Raw genomic sequence first — 26,090 nt, forward strand, 5'->3', positions numbered from 1 at the left:
TCACCGCCCCCTTTTTTTACACCCGATGGAGAAAACAATTGCGCCAACGGGTGTATTCACTTCCGTGTCAGCCTTGAGCCGTTATTTTTCTAAATGCAGCGCCACTCAGAGGCCTTTGGTGGGTATTGCACGCAAGTTATATTTGCATCATATCTGCATTCTTAGATCTCATAATATTTGTATACTCTTCAGTTAAATTGCGTAGTTTTTTATTAAGAGACAACCTTTTTTCAATATTTGTATTGTACATTTTTTTTGTAAAAAAAAAAAGACATTACCTCAGCACATTTAGAAGTACTGTGCTTTTATTATGAAATTACGCAGAACTGAGCCTTTCCAAGTGTCACATGACCACTGTATTAATAATTTGAATGGATTAACCGAGTCTCATAAATAAATAAAAATAAGTTTTGTGTCACCAGGACTAAAACATCCTTGAAGTTAAAATTGTATTTGAAAAAATTGGGATTCCAGCTATCTATCCATTGCCTACCGCTTGTCCCGCTCGGGGTAGCTGGAGCCTATCTCAGCTGCATTTGGAGTTAATAATGAAAATATATATTTTCTACTCACATCTTTAATCTAAAAATAGCTAACATGTCATGTTTTTTTTTTAACTTTACAATTCTATTTTGAATGCCAGTTTTGACCCAATTGTCAAAAATAGCATAACACGATGAGGTGGCGACTTGTCCAGGGTGTACCCCGCCTTCCGCCCGATTGTAGCTGAGATAGGTGCCAGCGCCCCCCGCGACCCCAAAAGGGAATAAGCGGTAGAAAATGGATGGATGGATGGATGGATGGATGGATGGATGGATGGAGTTATCATCCATGCAGTTTTTTTTTTTTTCCAAGATGGCGCTGCTGTAGTGGCTGCTGTAGGCAGGAGCTCTGTGCTCTTGTGTCATCCTTTTGTGTTTCCCTCTTGTTTTCATGTGTTATTATATTTTTTTGCCTTTTGGTCCGGGACCCTTTGGGACTGTGTGACAAGGGGTGGCACTTTCGTGACCTCTGTGGTGCTTTTTTTGTGGACTTCTAGATCTGCCTCCCGGGAGCCTTTTGGCCATGGAGACCAGCTACTGGGTCTCTGCCACACCGGATTCGCTTTGGAGGGACTGGAGGAGATGCGGATGAGGGGACAGGTCTGTGGAGCTGGCACTGAGCGCTGGGACGGAGAGGCTTCGCGGTGTCTTGGCTGGGTGAGCAGGTGTCGGACACCTCAGTCTCCTTGGACGTATCATCGCTCATCCATGTGGACTGGACACTGGCCGGGAGTGGAGTCGGCTGTCTTGGTTGCTTTGTTGGGTCTGCTCCTGTCTCTGGCCATGCTCCCTCCACCCCAGCGGATGATGGCGTGGAACACCGCAGAGGCCACCACAGTGGATATGTTTCTTTTACTTTTTATTCATAGCTGTATGTAGAAGTGTCTGGTTGTATCTGCTGCTTTAATGTCTTTAATGTCCTCTGTGTTCTTTGATGTTTGATGTTTCCCTCTTACACACATGTAAGAGGGGTGTGTACTATGGCTATGTGTTGTTTTTTTCCCTTGGCCTCAGTCTGCACCCTCTCTCCAGGGCCCAGGCTAGGACCGATTTTTTAATTTTATTTTAATCTTCTATTTTTTTCTCCCCCCCTTGTTTACCTGTATCTCATCTTTTTTTGTAAGGGGCGCTGGAAGCCGGCAGACCCGTCAGCGATCCTGTTCTGTCTCCCTTTAATGTTTGTCTGATCTTGAATGGGATTGTGCTGAAAATTGTAATTTTCTTGAAGGAACTCTCCTGACGGAATAAATAAAGTACTATCTAATCTAATCTAGTAAGTGTAAAAAAGCTGGGACACTGAGATAAAGGTCCGACTTGTAGTAACACAACTAATTGTAATGCATTGGTTTATGTTTTGCTGTGTTAAGGTTCCAAGAGAGAGAATGAGCACGTTCAGTGGAAGGCTCTGACTCCCAAAATGTAACACGGAACGACACAGGAGGTCCTTCATACCGACAGCCATTAGACTGTATAATACATATGTTCCATGACTGCACTTAAATGTAGAATATACGTAGAATGTATTTATATTATTCATATATGTATATATATATATATATATATATATATATATATAATATGTCATATATTATTTATTATTATTATTGATTATTGTGAGGAAACTGTGGTGCTGAATTTCCCCCATGGATCAAACAAGTACTAATAGGTTTTTGTTATCCATCCATCCATCCATTTTTCTACCACTTAATCCCTTTGGGGTTGCAGGGGGCGCTGGTGCCTATCTCAGCTACCATCGGGCGGAAGGCCGGTACACCCTGGACAAGTCGCCTTATCATTGGACAATAAAGTCCCCACCATTATACCAAATATAATTAACTGCACAGGTATTCAAGTTAAAGTACCAATGATAGTCACACACACACTAGGTGTGGCGAAATAATTCTCTGCATTAGACCCATCACCCTTGATCACCCCCTGGGAGGTAAGGGGAGCAGTCGGCAGCAGCGGTGGCCGCGCCCGGGAATTATTTTTTGTGATTTAACCCCCAATTCCAACCGTTGATGCTGAGTGCCAAGCAGGGAAGTAATGGGTCCCATTTTTATAGTCTTTGGTGTGACTCGGCTGGGGTTTGAACTCACAACCTACCGATCTCAGGGCGGACACTTTAACACAATACAATCTTGCATTCCTAATTTCAGGGTTTTATTTTGGAGGAAAATATGGGAAAAAAATATAGATACAGCATACATTTATACACACCTGAATCCAGGAGGACTTTGTTGTCCTGATCTAAAATAATTCCTCAGCGTATCGTTGAAATATGAAAGAATTTAAAACAAAAATATTGAAATTGAACATGAAAAAAATTTCTCTTAGGGTAAAAAAAAAAGTATATACAGAGTAACACAACCAAAGTTATGGCCAAAAATAGAACAATTTGCCTGAAAGATGAAAAAGTCTCCAATATACTTTAAGGATTAAACAAATTTGCGCAATACATCTTTAATATAACCTTTGCTTACTGATATGAATTGTTCATCTAACTTCGTACCATTGATAACAAATCACTTAAAAATATGTTATGAGTTAACACTGCAGTCTGCGGGCTTAAAGCTACTATTCTGCAATTTTACATTAAAATGCAAATTAAAGTTGTACATATGCAAACATTATCTTACAGTCATATAGTTTTGTTTTGTAACATATATTACAGCACAAGGACACTACAGTATAATCAAGCAATAGTTTTACACGTCAATGCACTCAAAGTGTAGACATAAAAACAAAAAAAACAAAAATACACCCCTTCCACCCTAAAAGAAGTCACATAAAGCAAGCCAGTCCATTTGGTGTGCAGCCAACCAAAACATCAGCAGGCCTATTAGAGTCACCAGACTCATCATAAGCATTTGCTTCAGCAATCTTGGATACTGAGGGAAAACAAAATCAAAATAAACAAAAGGCATGATAAATGAATATTTTAACATCAATGTTTACATCACCTCATGTCTGCTGTTGCACATCTGAGTGTTGTTGATGTTTGTCTTATGTTTTAAAGCGCCTGATGGAGAATCTCTCTTAATGTGCAGAATTTTTGGTCGCTCCATCCATTCCTGCATGGCATCAAAACATTTCAACATTCTGTGTATTTTTAATGCATGATTAAAGGAGTTCTGTAAGTATACTGTAAGAAATGCCACAATTGCTGCTCAGCTTCTTCTGGAAAATTATCATCCAGAAAGTCTTTTTTTTTTAGATCTTAAAATTGACTTCCAAAAGAAACGAAATGGGATTTTTATTTTTTGTTGTTGAGCAAAAGACCTATGTATATCTCCTCCTGGCCCCACTATGGACTGGACTCTCATTATTATTATGTTAGATCCACTATGGACTGGACTCTCACACTATTATGCTCGATCCACTCGACGTCCATTGGACTAGTTGCCCAGGGGTGGGGGGTCCCCACATCTGCGGTCCCCCCAAGGTTTGTCATTGTCATCCCATTGGGTTGAGTTTTTTTCTTGCCTTGAAGTGGGATCTGAGCTAAGGATGTCGTTGTGGCTTGTGCAGCCCTTTGAGACACTCGTGATTTAGGGCTATATAAGTAAACTTTGATTGATTGATTGATATATAGCTTACAGTCAAGTGGCGGCCATCTTTGTAAGGGCTATTTTCTCATTTTCAAGGCCCATCTAATGCTTACAACATTGGCACTTATTTCATGGTTCTGAATCTTAAAATGTCTACAGGTAACACCCTCCCAAGAAATAAAATAAAAAAATTACATGGTAGTGATTTTAGACATGTTTCAGCACATTTTGGAACGCTTACTTTTAGTTCCAGAATGTGGGCGGGCCTGCATTAGCCTGCTGACGCCACCTACAGAAGACTATGTGAAATTTCATATTGCGTAGTATCTGTTTAGGTGACATCTTTTATAAATTATTTTCGCTCAGCGTATGGAGGAATTATCCAATATGTCTGCCATCCATAGTTGCAAGTTGTAGCAATACAAGTAAAAGGGTCCGTTTGCATACATTTCCAAATGATGGCAGTATGAGGAAAGTATGGACCTCTCCAGGCAAATCGAGGCAAGACCAAGCAAGAGTGTTATTTGCAGCAGTTATTTTAACAATTCTGATTTACGAGAATATGGGTTTTGGTCAGAGTTTATAAATGCTGAGACAGGACCTGGTGAAAAACGAAGAAAGAAGAGCACACTTAGCGCTCAAAAACAAGAAGAAGAAGAAGAAGGTTAAGCTGCTTGTGTTCTATTTTGCATCCTCTTCTACTGATGTTTTTCTCAAGATTTCAGAGGAAATGCTGGAAGAGCATGAGGGAACACATATAGAAGGGCAAGGAAGTCCGGAAATGGTGGTTATCTTACCGTATTTTTTGGATTATAAGTCGCTCCGGAGTATAAATCGCACCGGCCGAAAATTCATAATAGAGAAGGAATAAAACATATATAAGTCGCACGAGAGTATAAGTCAGATTTTTTGGGCAAATTTATTTGAAAAAATCCAACACCAATAATAGATATTTGAAAGGCAATTTAAAATAAATAAAGAATAGTGAACAGCAGGCTGAATAAGTGTACGTTATATGACGCATAAATAACCAACTGAGAAGGTGCCTGGTATGTTAACGTAACATACTATGGTAAGAGTCATTCAAATAACTAAAACATATAAAACATGCTATACGTTTACCAAACAATCTGTCACTCCTAATCGCTAAATCCCATGAAATCTTTTTCCTCTGTGTCGTTTCTAACAACTCTGCCAACTCCAAAGGTAGACAATGCACCGCTTCATCTTCTATTGGTACGTCGCTTTCGTCAGAGTCATCGTCAGTTGCAGTTACAATTATTCCAGCCTTTCTGAATCCGGACATGATGGTTTTGGCTGTCACTTACGTGAATGAGATAAATAATATTTTTGATATTTTACGGTAATGTGTTAATAATTTTACACATAAATCGCTCCAGAGTATAAATCGCACCACCGACCAATATATGAAAAAACTACAATTTATAATCCAAAATATACGGTGTATTTATTTTTTACTCATAATGTTAATCCTATCAGTATTGAAGCAATCATGGCCTAGGGCGACAAAAACATGCAATTAAGTAATAGTTTAATGTGGCTTTGTCCACACTGTCTATGCAGAGAATGAGCTCTGGTTCTGTAGATAACGTTGCACCAGTATGGGGTGGCATATTTAGTCTGGGGAGGGAAAGGGGGCGTTTTAAATGGTAAATGGTAAATGGGTTGTACTTGTATAGTGCTTTTCTACCCCTTTTTTAAGGAGCCCAAAGCGCTTTGACAGTATTTCCACATTCACCCATTCACACACACATTCACACACTGATGGCGGGAGCTGCCATGCAAGGCGCTCACCAGGACCCATCAGGAGTAAGGGTGAAGTGTCTTGCCCAAGGATACAATGGACGTGACTAGGATGGTAGAAGGTGAGGATTGAACCAGTAACCCTCAGATTACTGGCACAGCCACTCTACCAACTTTGCCATGCCGTGGTTTTAAGTTCAGTTACTTATTTAGCCATTACTCATATACACATTGATAATACGGGAAATGACTGCCAGATTCATTTTAGGAGCAGAAATACACAAAGATAAATTGTTAGTGAAATTTCTGTCAGCTATGAAATTTGTACAGTGAAAATAACTCATAACCTTCTTATTTCTCTATAGATTTTTATGCGGTGTACTTTATTTACAATGCGAAAACATGCTAGTAATACCTGTTTTATTGTATTGTTAATAAAAAATACCTTTGTGTGAAAGATAGTGTATTGCGTATTTTGCAACACTATGTTAGTATTCTTGTTGTCTTTGTTTCCATGCTGCGTACAACAATTATAATATTCTGACACTTTGCCCCTATACTACCTTAGGCTTATGTTGACGTGCAGCAAAAAGGGGTGTAGCCTATTGAGTTATGCAGTGGTAGGCCGTGCGTTTCCCACTTAGGCTTTCAGTGATGTCCGACGTCAATGATTGCCTCTCAAAACACCATAATTGGTGTGACCACATGATCATTGCTAGAGAAATACCATACAGGAACACCTTTATGCACTACTGGGCATTGTACAAAACGGGTTATTTTCTGACACATTTAAAAATCAATAAACCCGCATCAGCAATTAAAACATATCTTATGTGGTACTGTCAAAATAAAAATTGGAACAAACATATCAAACTTAAAAAATAAAGAAATAAAATATCTCAACTCAAATTTCATCGCCAGGACATCCAAGCTCGCTTCCGGGGTTGACCGACATGGTCTTAAAAGATGTAGATTCTCTTTAAATATCCTTCTTGAAAATGGCCTTGCAAATATATGTGTTGTCTTGTCTAATCATAAAAGATGCAGACAAGGCGTGTTGGCTGAGTTCTTAAAGTTTACTCCACAGCGTGCTCATCAATAGCATCAACCTGCCGGCATGTCGACAGTCAACAACCTAAACGGGGCCACTGCATGCCGTTCACTACTTTGGCATGCTGGGTAATGGAGGTCTTATGTTACCTAGCCCATAACATCTCTATATATATTTGCCTTAGGCCAGCTAGAAGGCCTTACTGACAACAACTTGTGATCTGATTTGCTATCGCAACTTTCTGTCAAATGTTTGTGTCCGTTCACTTACAGTGCACGGACGCCAGCATTGTTGATTCTGAAGGCCCGTGGCAGATTTGGTTCAGCATGGCAACATAAACTAGATGAATTCTGATTGGATTAAAAACTCTATAACCTAAAAACAACAGCGCAGGAAGGAGCATAATATGATATGAAGAGAATATGAATACTTTTAGTCTTTTAGGGAAAGTAAATTAAAAATTCATCATCATCATCAGCCGTTGTCAGTCCACTACTGGACGAAAGCCTCAGCATGTTTCTGCCATTTGGCGTACTTTTCATGCTGGTTATTAGCCTACACCTTCCACGCTGGCTTGGTGCGGGTTGGAAGGGGTATTTTATATCAGAGATCCTTCTCCTAGACTAATTGCCTTACTGGGCTGTTGAACTTAGTCCGTCCTGTTTGTTGTCAGCGCCCCATTTACCCAGGGACCCGCTCAGTTTTATGGCGCTGACCGCCCGCCAGTCACAAGAGAAGGTGCAAACGGTTCTTTGTGTGCATTTTATAGACGTTAGTTGGGACTCACTAACCCCACACACAACCTCCCATCTCATAACTGGATGTAGTTTAACGTCATACCCAGGACACAATTAGAAATTACCCCTATCATAAATTGTGATCATGATTTCTGGTTATGTTAGTCCAGCACAGAAGGCCTTGCTGGCCCTGACGGCACATCACTGCATCTGTGTGTACTCTGCTTCCTTCCTCATCCCCTATTTCTGCAACTTCACTGCCCTACTATTGTACAAACTAATGCCAAATTGGCCAAGAGGAGAAGAATGCAGATTTAGCCCACTTGAGATTGAATCAAAAAGGCCTACTATGCTGTGAATGATATGGTTTCTAAAGCTTCTAAAATGAAAAGTATAGAGCTTGTTATTCTTACTTCAGGTTCTTCTACCGTTTTCAGGCCTTGCTCCTCCTCTGAGCTGCTGAGGGACTCACTGCTGAAGATGCAGGGATCAATTATTTTTGGGTGATCTCCCAACAAATCAGCAATTAGTAATAATAACAACAGTTAGTAGATTACCTGTCATATTGGCAGACTTCAGACACTGGTTTTGTGCAAAACTGAACTTTGGTCTCCCTTCCTATGCAGACAACAAAAACACATTACTCATTTTTTATGTTGACATCATGGCTGTCATGTGATCTTACCTTCTCTTTCATGCGCTCTGTCGCTGTCGTTATAAAACCTGAAAAAGGCCTTAATTCTTTCCTGCTCTTCTTCGCAGCTGCTCTCCTGCTCCACTGATGTTTCTGGAAAGCTCAAAGCGTGAGCGGTAATGGTTAAACTGTCATCCAAGGATCCCCGGTCAGAGATTTCTTCACATTGAGCCAACATGGTAACCTCATCCCCAAGGTGTGGAGAGACGTTTAGGTCTAACATTTCAGCGTCTTCTGCTCTTTTGGGTATTTTTGACTCTATGTCATAAGTGCTCCCCTCTGCTTCATGGTCTACGTATTCACATGAAGAGAAATCTGAGGGATAATCTGCATAACTTTCTCCTGCCTCTTGGTGCTCCTCACCTGAGAAATCTTTCATCTTGTGGACATCAACTATTAGTTCTTCCACATTTTCCTTTACCTCAACGCTTGTATGAAATGAGTCCACTTGCGCATTTTCTTCTTTCTTATTTCCTTCATCACTTTTAGGAATAGTCACAAAATCCTCACTCACATCTTCATTTTGAAGGTTGGCCAGGATTGAACCTTGCACCTGACCAAACTCCTCCCTATTTTCTGGACTGCAGGAGACATCATGCACCGATAAGAAATCTGCCATTCCTTTCTCCTCCTCTGCCGAGTCGTCATATTCCTCTTCCAGGTTCCTGCGGATGTCCTCGGGTGTTCCATGCAAGCTGTCTTCATGGGTCTGAACATTTACATCTTCATGTGTATGTGCAGTGTCCTCAACATACACATTTCTTGTGTCATAAACTGCTTCCTGGCCTGCCTCTTTCGTCTTTCTTCCATCACTTTCATCCAGCTTCAAAGTCTCAAAGTCCTCGTCAGGGAATGATGTTACTGTAAGAGCCCAAATCATTGTCATCACCTTTTTGCTTTCACACATTGTATCTCAACACCAGAGGGGGCTGTCTCTCTTAAATTGTGGCATGGTAATTCAATGAATCAGGATCAGAGCTAGAGCTCACCTACAGTTGTGGTCAAAAGTTTATATACACTTGTAAAGAACATAATATCATGGCTGTCTTGAGTTTCCAATAATTTCTACAACTCTTATTTTTTTGTAATAGAGTGATTGGAGCACATACTTGTTGGTCAGATGAAACAAAATTTGAGCCGTTTGGCCATAATACCTGGTGATATGTTTGGAGGAGAAAAGGTTAGGCCTTTAAACCCAGGGACACCATGGTGGTGTAGTGTTATGCTCTGAGCCTGTTTTGCTGCCAATGGAACCGGTGCTTTACAGAGGGTAAATGGGACAATGAAAGAGAAGGATTACCTCCAAATTCTTCAGGACAACCTAAAATCATCAGTCCGGAGGTTGGGTCTTGGGCGCTGTTGGGTGTTCCAACAGGACAATGACCCCAAACACGTCAACAGTTGTAAAGGGATGGCTAGAATTAAGGTTTTGGAATGTCCTTCCGAAAGTCCTGACTTAAACATGTAGACAATGCTGAAGAAACAAGTCCATGTCAGAAAACCAACAAATTTAGCTGAACTGTATCAATTTTGTCAAGAGGAGTGGTCAAAAAATTCAAGCAGAAGCTTGTGGATGGCTACCAAAAGCGCCCTATTGCAGTGAAACTTGCCAAAGGACATGTAACCAAATATTAACATTGCTGTATGTATACTTTTGACCCAGCAGATTTGCTCACATTTTCAGTAGACCATAATAAATTCATAAAATAACCAAACTTTATGAATGTTTTTTGTGACCAACAAGTATGTGCCCCAATCACTCTATCACAAAAAAATAAGAGTTGTGGAAATGATTGGAAACTCAAGACAGTCATGACATTATGTTCTTTACAAGTGTATGTAAACTTTTGACCACAACTGTACATAATCCTCTCTAGAATAAGATGACTGAACTTGAGGTATGAGGACTCTTTGTGTTTTTTTAATGTCAAATTACAAATTTTCAGGTCCTTTAGTATTTGACAAAAATACATTTTTTACCTTTACGATGTGGGATTTCTTTGCACTAGATGTACAGTACTGTACGAGTACAGCAGATACTTGTCCTTTGTGTCCTGAAAATGTGACCCTTAGAACAACTTAACTGCATATCCTTGGTTTAAATTATTACCATCTATTGTAGAGAAGTAGTCATGACACAGTTGGGAAATGTGCTCTTATGTTATTTATTTTTTGTTTTTATTCAGTCATTGGTGGAGCATAATATTGTTTTTTTTAATATTGTTTTTAACATGGCTGTGCAGCACTTTGGAAACGTTATTGTTGTTTAAATGTGCTATATAAATAAAGTGGATTGGATGCATAGCACATATATACCATAGGTTGGTTTCTAAAGGTTTGTTTCCTGTTCACGTTCCTTGCGCATTCTGTGTTAACTTACATGAAGTCGGGCAGTTGTCAACATATCAAAGCAAATACATTTACATTCTCTGATTTAGTTTAATCGTCTTGTCTTTAAAAAAACATTTTTCCCATAAAAAAAAAAAAACAACCTCTTAGTGTTTGAAAACCATCCTATGATTGGTTTGTTGTCACAATATGTCAAAGTTTCTTTTTTTTTTTTAGTTTACCTCTTTGTTACAAGGACTTGGAAAATAACATTTCGAGTAAACACTTTAAGCTTCTTTCTCATGATATTAAAAGATGTTTTGATGATGAGAAATTCATACTAGATTAAACTTTGTGACAACTAACCATGAATTGATTAACGTGGACCCCGACTTAAACAAGTTGAAAAACTTATTTGGGTGTTACTATTTAGGGGTCAATTGTACGAAATATGTCCTGTACTGTGCAATCTACTAATAAAAGTAAAAGTTTCAATCAATCAAACCTTTTTCTCCCCTATTGCTTACCTGAAAATGCATCACTAAGGAGGTCCGTCAAACCGGGGTCCATCTTCACGAGTCAAAACAGTATTTGCATGTGCATGAAGACGCAGTGCGTGACCGCATCGAGGCAGACGTCTTTTTTCTCTCACAAAGGAAACGAGAGCAAGGTTAAGTCAGAAATGGACTTCCTGTCACAGACGACAACACTTCAGCAGAAAATGAACAAATAGCAAAGCGCTGAGCTCACTCAATGCATTTTACAGTGGGATGTAATTTGAGTTAGTCTGTTCCCGTGTCAAACAACACCATATTTCCAAAAGTATTTGGCCACCTGCCTTTACTCACATATGAACTTGAAGCGCCATCCCATGGAATTGTCCAAAATGTTTTGGTATCCTGGAGCATTCAAAGTTCCTTTCACTGGAACTAAGGGGCCAAGCCCACACCTGAAAAACAACCCCACACCATAATTCCCCCTCCAACAAATTTCACACTCTGCACAATGCAGTCCGAAATATAGCGTACTCCTGGCAACCTCCAAACCCGGACTGGTCCATCAGATTGCCAAATGGAAAAATGTGATTCATCACTCCAGAGAAGGCATCTGCACCGCTCTTGAGTCCAGTGGCGACGTGCTTTACACCACTGCATCTGACGCTTTGCATTGGACTTGGTGATGTATGACTTAGATGCAGCTGGTCGGCCATGGAAACCCATTCCATGAAGCGCTCTGCGTACTGTATGTGGGCTAATTGGAAGGTCACATGAAGTTTGGAGCTCTGTAGGAATTGACTATGCAGAAAGTCTTTGCACTATGTGCTTCAGCATTAGCTGACCTCTCTCTGTCAGTTTACGTGGCCTACCACTTGGTGGCTGAGTTGCTGTTGTTCCCAAACTCTTCACTTTTCTTATAATAAAGTTGACTTTGGAATATTTAGGAGCGAGGAAATTTCACGACTGGATTTGTCGCACAGGTGGCATCCTATGACAGTTCCACGCTGGAAATCACTGAGAGCGGCCCATTCTTTCACAAATGTTTGTAGAAACAGTCTCCATGCCTAAGTGCTTAATTTTAAACATGCACCGGATTCTCATCATTTAGATGGGTGGCCAAATACTTTTGGCAATAAAGTGTATCACTGTCCTCCAATTGCAATACAATGGTAACACATTTTTGTTTACTCAGTTTTTGTATGATGCAGTTATTGCGGAAAAATATTTGCCAAACTTGTCCTACAGTCACAGTAAACATTGCGCATAACAAATAAGTCCGATTTTGTGTGCATTATTCCTCGGAATTGAGTGCACAAACAAATAATCCCACAGCTTGGTGACTCATTCTGTGTCCTTTTTTAAATAGACTATGCCTGCAAAATAAGTCATCTTTTGGTTCGTTGCCGTAGCAAATGCCACCTTAAACGCCACAACCCCCCCCCATGTTCTACTTGCTAGAATTAGCGTACAGCTAGAGATCGAAATAACTTTGTTGTTCAATTTTTAACAGTCGACTTAAAGTAGTGTTTTTCAACCACTGTGAGATATAGTCTGGTGTGCCGTGGGAGATCATGTAATTTCTCCTAATTGGGTTAAAAATATTTTTCGCAAACCAGTAATTATAACCTGCAAATGTGCCGTTGTTGAGTGTCGGTGCTGTCTGGAGCCCGGCAGAGTAATCGTGTTATATCATACCATATCAGTAGGTGGCAGCAGGTAGGTAATTGCTTTGTAGATGTCGGGAACATGGTTTGTCATGTTCACAGTATGCGGGAGGCAGCGTGTTGGTAAAAAGGTATCCAACACTTAAACCAAAAATAAACAAAAGACAAGTGCCGCTAAGAAAATGCATTGAAGCTTAGGGATGGCTATGCAGAACAAAACTAAAACTGAACTGGCTGCAAAGTAAACAAAAACAGAATGCTGGACGACAGCAAAGACTTACAGCATGTGGAGCAGACAGCGTCCACAGAGTACATTTGAAAATGACATGACAATCAACAATGTCCCCACAAAGAAGGACATACATTTATAAACATGCACTTTTTTAATTTTGGAATTGAATAGCATGATTGGTCATGCGGCTTCACGGTGGAAGAGGGGTTAGTGCGTCTGCCTCACAATACGAAGGTCCTGCAGTCCTGAGTTCAATTCCAGGCTCGGGATCTTTCTGTGTGGAGTTTGCATGTTCTCCCCGTGACTGCGTGGGTTCCCTCCGGGTACTCCGGCTTCCTTTTACCTCCAAAGACATGCACCTGGGGATAGGTTGATTGGCAACACTAAATTGGCCCTAGTGTGTGAATGTGAGTGTGAATGTTGTCTGTCTATCTGTGTTGGCCCCGCGATGAGGTGGCGACTTGTGCAGGGTGTACACCGCCTTCCGCCCGATTGTAGCTGAGATAGGCGCCGGCGCCCCTTGCGACCCCAAAAGGGAATAAGCGGTAGAAATTGGATGGATGGATGGATTGTTCATGCATGAAGTGCGGTTGGTATAATCCATCCATCCATCCATTTTCTACCGCTTATTCCCTTTTGGGGTCGCGGGGGGCGCTGGCGCCTATCTCAGCTACAATCGGGCGGAAGGCGGGGTACACCCTGGACAAGTCGCCACCTCTTCGCAGGGCCAACACAGATAGACAGACAACATTCACACACTAGGGCCAATTTTTAGTGTTGCCAATCAACCTATCCCCAGGTGCATGTCTTTGGAAGTGGGAGGAAGCCGGAGTACCCGGAGGGAACCCACGCATTCACGGGGAGAACATGCAAACTCCACACAGAAAGATCCCAAGCCTGGATTTGAACCCAGGACTGCAGGTATAATAATAGATTTTATTTGTATTGCACTTAATATTTGAATAACAAATCTTATTAATGCACCACACTCATACATGCAGCTCATGTTTTATTGATAGTTAAAAGGGGCATTGGTGCTGAAATGTAAAATTTGTAGTTGTCAGAAATTGCATTGAGTTGCATTTTCATTCATTAAATATCTAAAAATGAAATAAAATCTCAGTTTTACAGCTCATTGCGGAGGAGGTAGCGATGGTTTGGCTTCAGTTCCACCTCCACGGGGAAATGATCGCTCACCTCCAGGGCCTAATGTGTCAACGGTTTAAAAAAATAAAAATTAAAATCAGGTATAAATCCAGAGCAAAAAAAGTGCTTTACTTTACAAGTTATTACCTCCTCTTCTGACAGATGGAAAGTCTCTTTAAAGTTGAAGGGTCGAGCTGACCCAGGGACTATAGTGGAAATAGTCTCACGGCCATGGACAATAATCCTGATTTTGAAAGATGAAGTCAACTTTTCATGCAAGCTGCAAATCCCTCAAACTGATAAAATCTCCAAAAATGCAAATGTTTAATATACATTGTTATTTTTCCCAACATACAGTATGTCTTAATGCAGCGGCGTGATTTTTGTGCACGTTTTCATTTATTTTCAAACTCTTTAATTCCCACCTGTCGTAGGCACAGTGAGTCTTTTCCCGGACGGTCGTGTCCTGCTCGTCTCCAATCAGCCAAAGGAATTTGGGATCACTTCTCAGACGGACGGCTCGCCAGCCCTTGATGGTGACGTAGCTGCACGCGGCGTTCAGGTCCCCTAAGATCATCGCGTTCTGCAGGTAAACGCCAATGGAACAAAAGGAGAAACTCCACATGACTTCCATTTCATCATCAAGCATGCGATGGGAAGGAAGCAGCACAAGTATGGACCAAGAATTATGCATACACCAAACAAATATATGTATCACCTCTGTCTTCCATTTCCTGTAGATCTCTTTGAACACGATATAAAGTTCATCCATCTCCTTCATGGCCGTTTTGGGACTGGTGTGCTGGCCAATGAGGACCACATCCTTCATTACTAAAACACAAAACAAAAACAAAGTCCATCGCCACAACGCGCTCCACTTTTTAAAGCATAGTCTGTGTTTTCCATCCATTTTCAACCTCTTATGCTTTTATTGACCTAAATTAAGCATTTTTTATGCGTGAAAATGTCTAAGCGAACTAGAAATATCAATACTGCATGCTGTTTTGTTTTGTGACCACTGATCGGCTCCCCTCAGACAGATTAAAAGAGTATTGAAGTGAATTAATTAACTCATATTGTGTTCTACAGCACGGTAGAAGAGGGGTTAGTGCATGTTCCTCACAATACAAAGATCCTGGGTTCAATCCCCAAGCTCGGGGTCTAAATGTGTGGAGTTTGCATGTTCTCCCAGTGAATGCATGGGTTCCCTCCGGGTACTCCGGCTTCCTCCCACTTCCAAATACATGCACCTGGGGATAGGTTGATTGGCAACACTAAATTGGCCCTAGTGTGTGAATGTGAGTGTGAATGTTGTCTGTCTATCTGTGTTGGCCCTGTGATGAGGTGGCGACTTATCCAGGGTGTACGCTGCCTTCCGCCCGAATGCAGCATCCTTAATCCAGCAAACCCCAAAAGGGACACGCGGTAGAAAATGGATGGATGGATATTATGTTCTACATATGGTGAATCTTAAAAATCACATTAAAGAAAGAAAACACCAAGTTTAATTAAATAGTGGTATTTCAGTTTGAGCACATAAATAGATAAGGCCCCTTAGTTTGATATTTGCAGGTGGATTGGATCACTTCTCATGGGAAAAGAGGCTCTAAATGGGACTTTGGAATGCAAAAGTAATAACCATATCCTTGAGAAAACACTACCTGTCGAGCTCCACGCCAACAATTAGGTTAGGACTGAAAGCAGTTGTTTTCCAGGTACTTACATACGAACATTTCCTTTTGATGGTCAGGATGCGCTCTCCTGACTTACCACACACACCCAAAGACAGAAAGGAGGAATATAAAAACTGATGGTTTGGCTTCTCCAGTGAAGAGTCCTTCATTTTTTGACCTAGGCTCCTCCGGGTACTGCAGAACTGTTTAATGACGCTCGCTTGTGATAAAGCAACGAAAGCGAATTTCAATAAGCCGCTGCCTGACCAGGGCTCAGAAAATCTGTAAAGACTCCTCACACCCTCACCAAGGACTGTTTTCGCTGCTGAACTCTAGAAAGATGTTCAAGTGGATCTAGCATAATATTGTGAGAGTCTAGTCCAGGGATAGGGAACCTATGGCCCTAGAGCCAGATGTGGCTCTGTTGATGACTGCATCTGGCTCTCAGATAAATCTTAGCTGACATTGCTTAACACGATAAGTAACTAATAATTCCGCTGGTAATCACAGTGTTAAAAATAAGGTTCAAATTATAAAACATTCTCATGCATTTTAATCCAACCATCCATTTTCTATCGCACCTGTTCAAAATGTTGCATTAATGGTAAGAAGTATTATATTTAATATTGATTAATTTTAGCATAACAATGTTATTAAAAAGAATAAGAGACTTATTATACTCTAAAAATGTTAGTCTTACTTAAAAATGCACGAATTTAGTTGTATTCAGTGCTAAAAAATATTTTATGGCTCTCACGGAAATACATTTTGAAATATTTGGCTTTCATGGCTCTCTCAGCCAAAAAGGTTCCCGACCCCTGGTGTAGTCCATAGCGGATCCAACATAATAGTGAGAGTACAGTCCATAGTGGGGCCAGCAGGAGACCGTCCTGAGTGAAATAGGGGGTTAAATCACCAAATGATTCCCGAGCGTGGCACACTCTGCTGCTCACTGCTCCCCTTTACTTCCCAAGGGGTGAACATGGGGACTGGTTAAATGTAGAGGGTAATTTCACCACCAGTGGTACTTTAACTTTTTTAAATTTAATATCAGTATAGCTAATTTGTGCCAAAATTACAGCCGACATGTCCGTTTCCACAAATCATTAGGAACCATTAGCGACAAATCTAACTTTTTTATTGCTAGAACATAACTACCTAATAAATACGTTTTTCAACATTGTAAGAGCCCTGCAGGCATACAAAAAACCCCATTAGTCACTCTTTCAATCCCATATCCTGTGTCTTGAAGTAATGCTGCCAGAGGCTGAGCAAATCAGTGGCCACGATACTACTACTGTAGTAATGATATCTGTGGTCTATTTAGCCCTTTGTATGCTTTAAAATGTTTGCTTTAGGACCCAAAAATTATAGAACATTCTTAAATTGTTTCAAAAAACATCCACAAAAATCTGCGATGTGGTGAAGCCACTATATTTAAAGCACGATGTGGTGAGGGACGACTGTATGTAATTTTTGACTGGCTGTCTCTGACCCACCCAGATGGATCCACAACCAACATTGACACATGATGGGTCACTGTTATATATATATATATACAGTATATTGTATTACTGTCTTTATCTGACAGCCGTCTTTCTGTTTCAGTCCACCTTTTCAGACATTTCCTTGGTCTTTCATCTGATCTGCCCTACAGTGAAAGAAGACCGCTAGAAAAAAAGAGCTAAGTACAGTCGTACTGTAACTTGGTTTTTATATACCCCACTTTTCATATGATTCACTTTTCAACAAATCTTTCACGCAAATATCTGTCAAGTTTGAAGATTTAATTTAAATTTGTAAGTTGTAAATACAATGGCATGAATGTCAGTATAAAATAGATATAGTCTTGAAAGTTCAACAGTATGTTTTTTTTTAATCAAATGAAGAATGTCTAGGACTAAATACACTCCACTATCAAAAATACGAGATGGTTCGTTCCACTTGAGTAGCGGCAAACCTAGCTCTGAACACTTCACTCAACACAGATGTCATCAAAGCATACCTTTAAAGCATTCACACAAAGCGCCAACATTTTAACAAGGATGAATGCAGCTGAGATAGGCTCCAGCCCCACCTGCGACCCCGAACGGGACAAACGGTAGAAAAATGGATGGAGGTGATAGAATAATGTAGAAATATAATAAATCAATCTCTGGCAGCACAGGAGAAAGTTATGTAAAAGTTTCACTTTTTGCATCTGGCAATAAAACTATTCTGATCTCATTGCGCATAACTGTGGTGCGTTCAAAGACCCTCAATTAAAGTTAGAAACAGAGGCATTACTAGTTTTCAAGATGGGGAGACTTAACTCCCAGGAGATATACAATATATATAATAATCATGATGTACCATATTATTAAGATTGTATTATCCACTCCTATGTGTATCAAATAATCTTTATTTTTTCACTCTGAAGTAAAAGAAAACTTGAATTATTTTTATATTAGATTTATATATTATTGTTCTATACATGGGCTTCACGGTGGCAGAGGGGTTAGTGCGTCTGCCTCACAATAAGAAGTTCCTGCAGTCGTGGGTTCAAATCCAGGCTTGGGATCTTTCTGTGTGGAGTTTGCATGTTCTCCCCGTGAATGCGTGGGTTTATATTGAATTTAATGGCATTTTTCTTGTGAAAAAAACAAACACATTATTTAAGGGGGTTTATCTAGATTTGTTAATCCTATATTCAAAAAGTCAAAAGCTGCATTAAGCCCAATTATTTTTACATGTGTTTTAAAATGCTGGTTTCAACCAAATCCATGCAATAATGAGTTTTTTTGTGCATGTAAACATAACAAGTGTGTGTGTATGAGGCGGCGACACTAAGGTGGGGATGTGGGCCCAGAAGTATGTACAAAAATTATTCTTAACAACCTAGTCTATTTGTCCATGTATTTTAATGTTAGAATAATTGTTTCTAAATTATCACAAAAACTTTGTGTTACATTGAGTTCCCAGCGAAAAGACCAAAAGCTGTCTTTGAAACCTACCAAGAGTAAGGCTCGTAAAATTCCACTGTGTAGGGGGAAAGCAGGATGAAGGTGTTCCTGTCTCTTTCATGTATTATAATCAACAGAAAGATATTGTTTTTACCCGAGGACTATAAAAGCAAAGAGGAAGCAGGACCAGAATCCCCTCCAGGAGACCTCCTTTTTCAAGTGTTTTACGAACGTCTCTTTGAACTCTTTTCCGAACCTCTTCTTTGAACTGTTTTACGACCTTATCTGTGAACTGTATACGACCCTCGTCCCTTAAAAACAGTTGTGGTCATGTGGTCGGAGAAAGTCAAATAAAGAAGGAGGAGTACAATCTTTCGCCAGAGCGTGCTGAGATATTGTACAAGGGTACAGTGTACAGGCGACTCTCCTCAATATTGAGTCCAAATTGAATTCTGTCTCTGTTTGATTCTTTGCTTCTTGTCTTGTTTAAGAGATTTCATCAGTGTTTGAACCTGACACATAATGTGGAACTGAAGGCCCAAACAAAGAATCCCAAATGTTGGTGAGTCAGTCTGTGTTCTTTACTAATTAGTATGATTGCAAAATAGGTGCCCATGGGGCCAGATAAAGTTGCAAGTGACAACACTTTGATAAAGAAAGTGAGAAATGACAATGAGTTCAAGAAAAAACCACAAAGAGTACAAAGGCGGTCTTTCCTCTCCGCTCATCGCCGTCTTTCCCAACAACAGTTTTCAATAAAGGGAACATTTTTATTTGGAGATAACTTGTATGATTCGGTCATTTACGAACATTTTGGTATGGATTATTGTCAATAACGGAGGTATTGCGATGCAATATCTGAAAAAGTTAAGCATATTCCACTTTCAGGTAAGGTAAGTAAGGTCCAATGATTCATGCTAAAATTCCACCAAAAGCCGAACATCTTTTTACTTTTTGTATTTTTTTAATTTAATAACTTATATTTGTATTGTGTGATGCTTTGTTTGTTTACGTGTGTTTGGGGAGTGAAAGCGAATGATGAAAGGCTCCCTGGAGAAGACGTCAGTGTCATTAGTCCCCTCTTGCGCCTGTTTAGAGTACTGATACTGCTCCTTCACCTGCAGCACGTTGTTTCTATGGCGATGACGAGAGAGACCAAATATAAACATGATATTTTGACATAATCTGTACAGATGTTACCTGTAAATGTAGATGTACTGCTCCTTATAGCTCTTCCTTCCCAGTCTCTCACTTTCCACATAGGAATAAGAGTTTGATTGGTCAAACCTGCAGACAAAAGGGTGCGTTTACACTTTGTTAAAAGGTTCTCGGTCTACTTCCGCTCGAACATGAACGCCACACGGAGTAAAGTCCAGTGCTAATATGGCAGCAAAAAGTATGCAGAAATGAAAAATATGGAAGAGAAAATGCATTGTAAGTGTTTTTGCTCTGCTCTACCTACTCAGTGGCCGAGTGGTTAGAGTGTTGTCCCTGAGATCGGTAGGTTGTGAGTTCAAACCCCAGCCGAGTCATACAAAAGACTAAAAAAATGGGACTCATTATCTCCCTGCTTTGCACTCAGCATTTAGGGTTGTAATTGGGAGTTAAATTATCAAAAATTATTCCCGGGTGCGGCCACCGCTGTTACCCACTGCTCCCCTCCCCTCCCAGGGGGTGAACAAGGGGATGGGTCAAATGCAGAGGACACATTTCACCACACCTAGTGCGTGTGTGTGTGTGTGTGTGACAATCATTGGCACTTAACTTTAACTTTAACTTAACTTTACTCTGTTCTAACTAAGGGTGTTCGATACAAATGTTTCACTTCCTATACACTTCCGATAGGAGATGTTAAAATAGGCTTGATCGAGTAAAATTACTCAGAACAGTCGGTATAAAAAGCATTAACCTTATGACTGGATAACATCTTGGAGAAGCTGTATGCTCTGCGAAGTATGATGAATTTAAAAAACGGAAACTGACAATTTTAATGAAATGTTAAATTTGTTTCGGCTCGCTCAAACGTAAACATTCTAATCTGTATCGTTTTCCCCGGCTGAAGCGAACTGACAAGGTCGTTACTTTGAGATTCTCCCTAAAGGACAGTGTGGTCAAGATGCTACAAATTCCTTCTTTGCCTTTTATGGACACACACCTGTTTGTTGACTTTTGTTGGACTGACTGGCTGTGTTATCCCGATAACACCCGACGAACACCGAGGTCGATGAAAAAAGTGACTCTTCTCTGTAGTGTTCTGAAAATGTAATTTTATTGTGCTTTTTAAGCGCAATGACAATATAGTTCCATTCAATTCCATGGTAGATTCAATTAGATTGATCATTTGTTTGTTTTTTTGGCGACATCCGGGGGTCACAAAATTTTATTAAGTTTAGGTCATGAGGCAGTAAGTTGAATGATGCGGACACATTTCTTACTGGATACCTGGTATGTAAGTAATATGAAACTATAATTATTTGATACTTGTCTATATTGACAAATGTTTTAGACTGCAATAGTGTTCAATTAAGGACACTTGTTTTGCATGTTTAGCTTGTGTGCTATTTTATGTATTGTGTAGATCCTGGCTACTTGTATTTTATTTTTATTTAACCAGGTAAAATCCCATTGAGTTCAAAGATATCTTTTCCAAGGGAGACCTGGCCAAGAGGGCAGCAGCAAGGTTACATTAAAAACAGTAAACACATAAAACATCACATTTACAACATTAAAACTTGCTCATATGACACATGTACATACAGACAAGGTCCTTTCACAGAAGCTTTAAACTCATTCAGTGTAACAAGGTAACAATACGACGATAGCCTGTCATGTTCACCTTTCTTGTTTACCTTTTTGTGAATGACTTGACAAGAAAAGACCAACCTTGGGCTGCTTGTATCAGAGAGTTTAATAAGATGCAAGCCGATACCATCCGAAACTTGTTTTGTTTTTGTTTAGCTTTTTTTGGGGGCATTGCTAGTTCCAACATTTTAAAGGTATATATTTTGACAAGGTTTTTAATGAAATCCAAGCTGGTCAAAATAACGGAATATAAAACTGAAATAGTATTAGAATTAATGCTTGAAATATTTGACTAAGGTAATTAGTCATGACATTTGTATGTGTTTATGTTGTTACTGCGCATCCCTCAGTCCTATGATGAAATTATCATGTGAATTTTAAGGTTTAATCTATTTTTTTTGTTCATTTCAGTCCCATAATACATTATATAAAGTTTTCAAGCCGGTTACATTATTAGACAAACCTGTTAAGACCTTTAACCAAGGCTTGCAATGCTCGTCCTTTAGAGTCCCGAACCTCCTGAATGAGACACACGTCACATCGGGAGATAATCTTTGGGAAGAAAATGGAAAAAAAACAACTCATACAAATCAACTTATTGGAGCTGATGTTGTGGTTGTACAAGTAATGGATACCTTCATTAGAACCCCCATAACTTTTTTGTTGTTGGCTTTGGCTTCACCAAAACTCTGCACGTTAAAAGCGCAGATCTTTAGAGAAAAAGCCAGGTTCAACGCACACATCCCCGTGATAAGCAGCAGGCCTGCGGTCCTCATCTTGTGGCTGATTGACGCGAGTCATGAGGACAAAGTGAACTTATTGCACAAAAAGAGAGTCCAGGTGTGTCTTCTTACCTGCAGCGAGCAGCTTCCAGCCAGTATCCATGTGATGAGTGCGGGTGTGGAACATGCAGGTCAAAGTGGGTGTCATGGTTGTGCTGCGTCAGTGCCCGATGATAATAGAGCTGCATCTGGAACTGCTAAAACGACCCTCAATACAACAATGGTCACATGAGCTCTCACTCAATTCAGCTTTAAAAGAGGCTCTTTAAAAGATGATTGCCTTTTACAAACACTGCTGCAGTGTTATTGATTCTTCAGGGAACAAGTAGGTTATGCTGAAATATCCTTCAAACACAATATCCACGTTATCAGCGTGTTATACACCCTGTATTAAAGCAATTGACCCACTTTGTGAGAGCCAATAATAACAATAGTCATAATAACAGCCAACAAAAGTCATTAACAATAGCCATATTATAATATAAAACATGCCTGACAGGATTTAGTAATATGACTAAAATATCTGATTTAATAATAATGCACCCAAATATTTAATTGAAAATCTGAAAGCATCATTTTTGTTTCATCTGACATCACATGGACAAAGATAAGACCTTCTGGAGGAAATTTCTGTGGTCAGTAGAAACAAGAATTGAGCTCTTTGGCAACAATATCCAGAAATATGTTTGGAGAAGAAAAGGCGAGGCCTTTAGTCCCAGTAAAACCATGCCCACCTTCAAGTATGGTAGCTCCCTCCCCCCATTCTCACCACATTCTACAGAGGCACTATAGAGAGCCTGCTGACCAACAGCATCTCTGTCTGGACTGGAGCCTGCAATGCCTCGAACTGGAAGTCTCTCCAGAGAGTGGTGAGGACAGTGGAAAAGATTATCGGGACTCCTCTTCCTCCTATCCAGGAGATCGCAAAAAGCCGCTGCCTGACCAGGGCTAAGAAAATCTGCAAAGACTCCTCCCACCCCCACCAAGGACTGTTTTCACTGCTGGACTCTAGGAAGAGGTTCCCCAGCCTCCCTAGCAGAACCTCCAGGTTCTGTAACAGCTTCTTCCCTCAGGCCGTAAGACTCTTGAACGCATCATAATTAAATTATCCCCTCAACTCCCCCCAAAATTTATTAACTCGCTGGAATAAAAAAGACAATATAACATACATCCATAAACATGGACGCATGTGAAAAAGTGCAATGTATTTATCTGTACAGTAATCTATTTATTTATATCTGCACCTTATTGCTTTTTCAATTTTTTTTTATCCTGGACTACCAAGAGCTAATGCAACAAAATGTTGTTCTTATTTGTACTGTAAAGTTCAAATTTGAATGACAATAAAAAGGAAGTCAAAGTCTAAGTCTCTAAGTAGTATTAAGGCACCATTAATGCTGAAAGGTACATACAGGTTTTGGAGCAACATATGTTGCCATCCAAGCAATGTTATGATGGACGCCCCTGCTTATTTCAGGAAGACAATGCCAAGCCACGTGTTACAACAGCGTGGCTTCATAGTAAAAGAGTGCGGGTACTAGACTGGCCTGCCTGTAATCCAGACCTGTCTCCCATTGAATATGTGTGGCACAATTTGAAGCCTAAAATACCACAAAGGAGACCCCGGACTGTTGAACAACTTAATCTTTACATCAAGCAAGAATGGGAAATAATTTCACCTGAAAATCTTCAAAAATTGGTCTCCTCAGTTCCCAAATGTTGACTGAGTGTTGTTAAAAGAAGAGGCCATGTAACACAGTGGTAAAAATGCCACCGTGCTGACTTTTTTGCAAGGTGTTATTGCCATTACATTCAAAGTTAATGATTATTTCCAAAAACAAAAGTTTCTCAGTTCAAACATTAAATATCTTGTCTTTGCAGTCCATTCAGTTGAAAATAAGTTAAAAAGGATTTGCAAATCATTGTATTCTGTTATTATTTAAGAATTACACGTCAATCAATCATCAATCAATGTTTATTTGTATAGCCCTAAATCACGGGTGTCTTAAAGGGCTGCACAAGCCACAACGACATCCTCGGCTCAGATCCCACGACAGGGCAAGGAAAAACTCAACCCAATGGGACAATGAGAAACCTTGGAGAGGACTGCAGATGTAACCCCCCCCCCTCCAGGCGAACGGTGCAATGGACGTCGAGCGGATCTAGCTCTGTGAGAGTCCAGTCCATAGTGGATCTAACATTATAGTGAGAGTCCAGTCCATAGTGGATCTAACATTTTAGTGAGAGTCCAAGTCATAGTGGGGCCAGCAGGAGACCACCCCGAGCGGGGACTGGTCAGCAGCGCAGAGACGTCCTCAACCGATGCAGAGGCGAGCGGTCCAACCCCGGGTCCCGACTTTAGACAGCCAGCACTTCATTCGTGGCCACCGAAACTGTGACCCCCCCACCCCCACGAGGGAGAGGGGGGTAGAGCAGAAAAGAAACGGCAGATCAACTGGTCTAAAAGGGGGGTCTACTCAAAGACTAGAGTATACAAATTAATTTTAAGATGGGATTTAAATGTTTCTACTGACAACTTCACTAGTTTTGGGTTTTGTATATGTTCCGCACGTAGGATTGCACCATGCAATTTTCAAAACAAAAACAAACAGACACCGCGGTGGGCTCTGCGGTGCTCAACGCCATTGTCTGCTGGGGTGGGGGCAGCCTGGCCAGAGACAGGAACAGATCCAACAAAGCAACAATATTCACATGTGAATAATGCTGTATAATAGACTGTATTTATATTATTCACATGTAAAAAATACATAAGTGTTTGTTTATTGTCTGCCTCACAATATGAAGGTCTTGGGTTCGATCCTGGGCTCAGGATCTTTCTGGGTGGAGTTTGCATGTTCTCCCCGTGACTCCCCGGGTTCCTTCCGGGAACTCCGGCTTCCTTCTACCTCCAAAGACATGCACCTGGGGATAGGTTGATTGGCAACACTAAATTGGTCCTAGTGTGTGAATGTGAGTGTGAATGTTGTCTGACTCGTACAGGGTGTACACCGCCTTCCGCCCGAATGAAGTTGAGATAGGCTTCAGTGACCCCAAAAGGGACAATCCGGATGAGCAAGAATCCATCCTGGGAGACCGAAGTTTCCGATAGATGCTCATTCAGCCAGGACTCCGTGAAGCTCGTCCTGGTCACTGGTCTGTGGTGCATACATGGCAATTACCAAAAGGCATATCCAAAATTCCACAAAAAAAAAGCAGCGCAAAAATCACAAGACTGCCTAAACCTTCTAGTTTCATGAAACTTTCCTCTTCCAAACCTAACTATCAATATCAGCCATATGATCATACATTTTTGTGTCTTTCATTTATTTTTTTTTACACACGTACAGTACATACTATCACATCACATACACATTCAACTTCAAAGTAGGATAGACATCAACAAGCAACACATTAGCAGAGGATAGGACAATCCTCCCAAATGGTCAAAATGGCCGAAAACAGCCTGGGCGTTTCGGGGATGTCCTTAGCATTAAATGCTCTTCAAGTTGTTTCTCCATGTGAGAGTAAACGTCCACCACTTGCTCCCTGAAAGGCGGATGCTGCAGCCACAACAAGATGACACCGCCCCCAACCAGCAGGAGGAGGAAGAAGAAGACCAACATGGTAAATGGATTCCACCAGAAGACACGTCGCTTCTGCGTGGGGAGAGCAACCATATGGCGCA

At 40.5% G+C, this 26,090-nt stretch overlaps 3 protein-coding genes across 5 annotated transcripts in view; all 3 read right to left on the minus strand.

Annotated features, from left to right (window-relative positions):
• Nucleotides 1-2,688: 2,688 nt before the first annotated feature.
• LOC133554812 (uncharacterized) lies at nucleotides 2,689-11,361 on the minus strand. 2 transcript variants are annotated; one of them, XM_061903990.1, is made up of 6 exons: nucleotides 11,195-11,361; nucleotides 8,331-9,200; nucleotides 8,203-8,263; nucleotides 8,059-8,116; nucleotides 3,506-3,616; nucleotides 2,689-3,433 (listed from the first exon to the last, which is right to left on the minus strand). In XM_061903990.1, the coding sequence occupies exons 1-6, from the start codon at nucleotides 11,235-11,237 to the stop codon at nucleotides 3,317-3,319; spliced, it is 1,260 nt and encodes a 419-aa protein (XP_061759974.1). In that variant the 5' UTR covers nucleotides 11,238-11,361; the 3' UTR covers nucleotides 2,689-3,316. The 2 variants fall into 2 exon arrangements, with proteins under 2 accessions (XP_061759974.1, XP_061759973.1); XM_061903989.1 differs by having other exon boundaries at nucleotides 8,059-8,119; nucleotides 11,195-11,360.
• Nucleotides 11,362-14,063: 2,702 nt separating this feature from the next.
• On the minus strand, nucleotides 14,064-22,582 carry dnase1l1l (deoxyribonuclease I-like 1-like). Its single transcript, XM_061902280.1, has 9 exons — nucleotides 22,478-22,582; nucleotides 22,259-22,406; nucleotides 22,087-22,175; nucleotides 20,022-20,108; nucleotides 19,834-19,955; nucleotides 14,925-15,037; nucleotides 14,632-14,789; nucleotides 14,354-14,450; nucleotides 14,064-14,266 (listed from the first exon to the last, which is right to left on the minus strand). Exons 2-9 carry the CDS (start codon nucleotides 22,397-22,399, stop codon nucleotides 14,186-14,188), a joined length of 888 nt encoding a protein of 295 aa, XP_061758264.1. The 5' UTR covers nucleotides 22,400-22,406; nucleotides 22,478-22,582; the 3' UTR covers nucleotides 14,064-14,185.
• A 3,126-nt stretch (nucleotides 22,583-25,708) lies between these two features.
• Nucleotides 25,709-26,090, minus strand: part of LOC133554815 (protein FAM184B) — a 30,429-nt gene continuing 30,047 nt past the window's right edge. For both annotated transcript variants that reach the window (XM_061903996.1, XM_061903994.1), the window contains exon 14: nucleotides 25,709-26,061. In XM_061903996.1, coding sequence (XP_061759980.1) covers nucleotides 25,849-26,061 — 213 coding nt within the window. In that variant the 3' untranslated portion in view covers nucleotides 25,709-25,848. The remainder of the gene's footprint in view (nucleotides 26,062-26,090) is intronic.

The sequence above is a fragment of the Nerophis ophidion genome, linkage group LG06 (genome assembly GCF_033978795.1).
Source record: "Nerophis ophidion isolate RoL-2023_Sa linkage group LG06, RoL_Noph_v1.0, whole genome shotgun sequence".
Taxonomy (NCBI): domain Eukaryota; kingdom Metazoa; phylum Chordata; class Actinopteri; order Syngnathiformes; family Syngnathidae; genus Nerophis; species Nerophis ophidion.

What these genes read in the sequence shown, in the direction of transcription:
- LOC133554812 (XM_061903989.1), bottom strand. Translation starts at nt 11,237, where the DNA reads ATGGACCCCGGTTTGACGGACCTCCTTAGTGATGCATTTTCAG. An exon ending in GAAGTCTGCCAATATGACAG is followed by an intron (nt 8,120 to 8,202) that starts GTAATCTACTAA and finishes CTGCATCTTCAG; the next exon opens with CAGTGAGTCCCTCAGCAGCT. An exon ending in AAACGGTAGAAGAACCTGAA is followed by an intron (nt 3,617 to 8,058) that starts GTAAGAATAACA and finishes GATGCCATGCAG; the next exon opens with GAATGGATGGAGCGACCAAA.
- dnase1l1l (XM_061902280.1), bottom strand. Translation starts at nt 22,399, where the DNA reads ATGAGGACCGCAGGCCTGCTGCTTATCACGGGGATGTGTGCGTTGAAC. An exon ending in CTTTCACTCCCCAAACACAC is followed by an intron (nt 15,038 to 19,833) that starts GTAAACAAACAA and finishes TTTGTGTTTTAG; the next exon opens with TAATGAAGGATGTGGTCCTC. An exon ending in ACTCACTGTGCCTACGACAG is followed by an intron (nt 14,451 to 14,631) that starts GTGGGAATTAAA and finishes TTTCAAAATCAG; the next exon opens with GATTATTGTCCATGGCCGTG.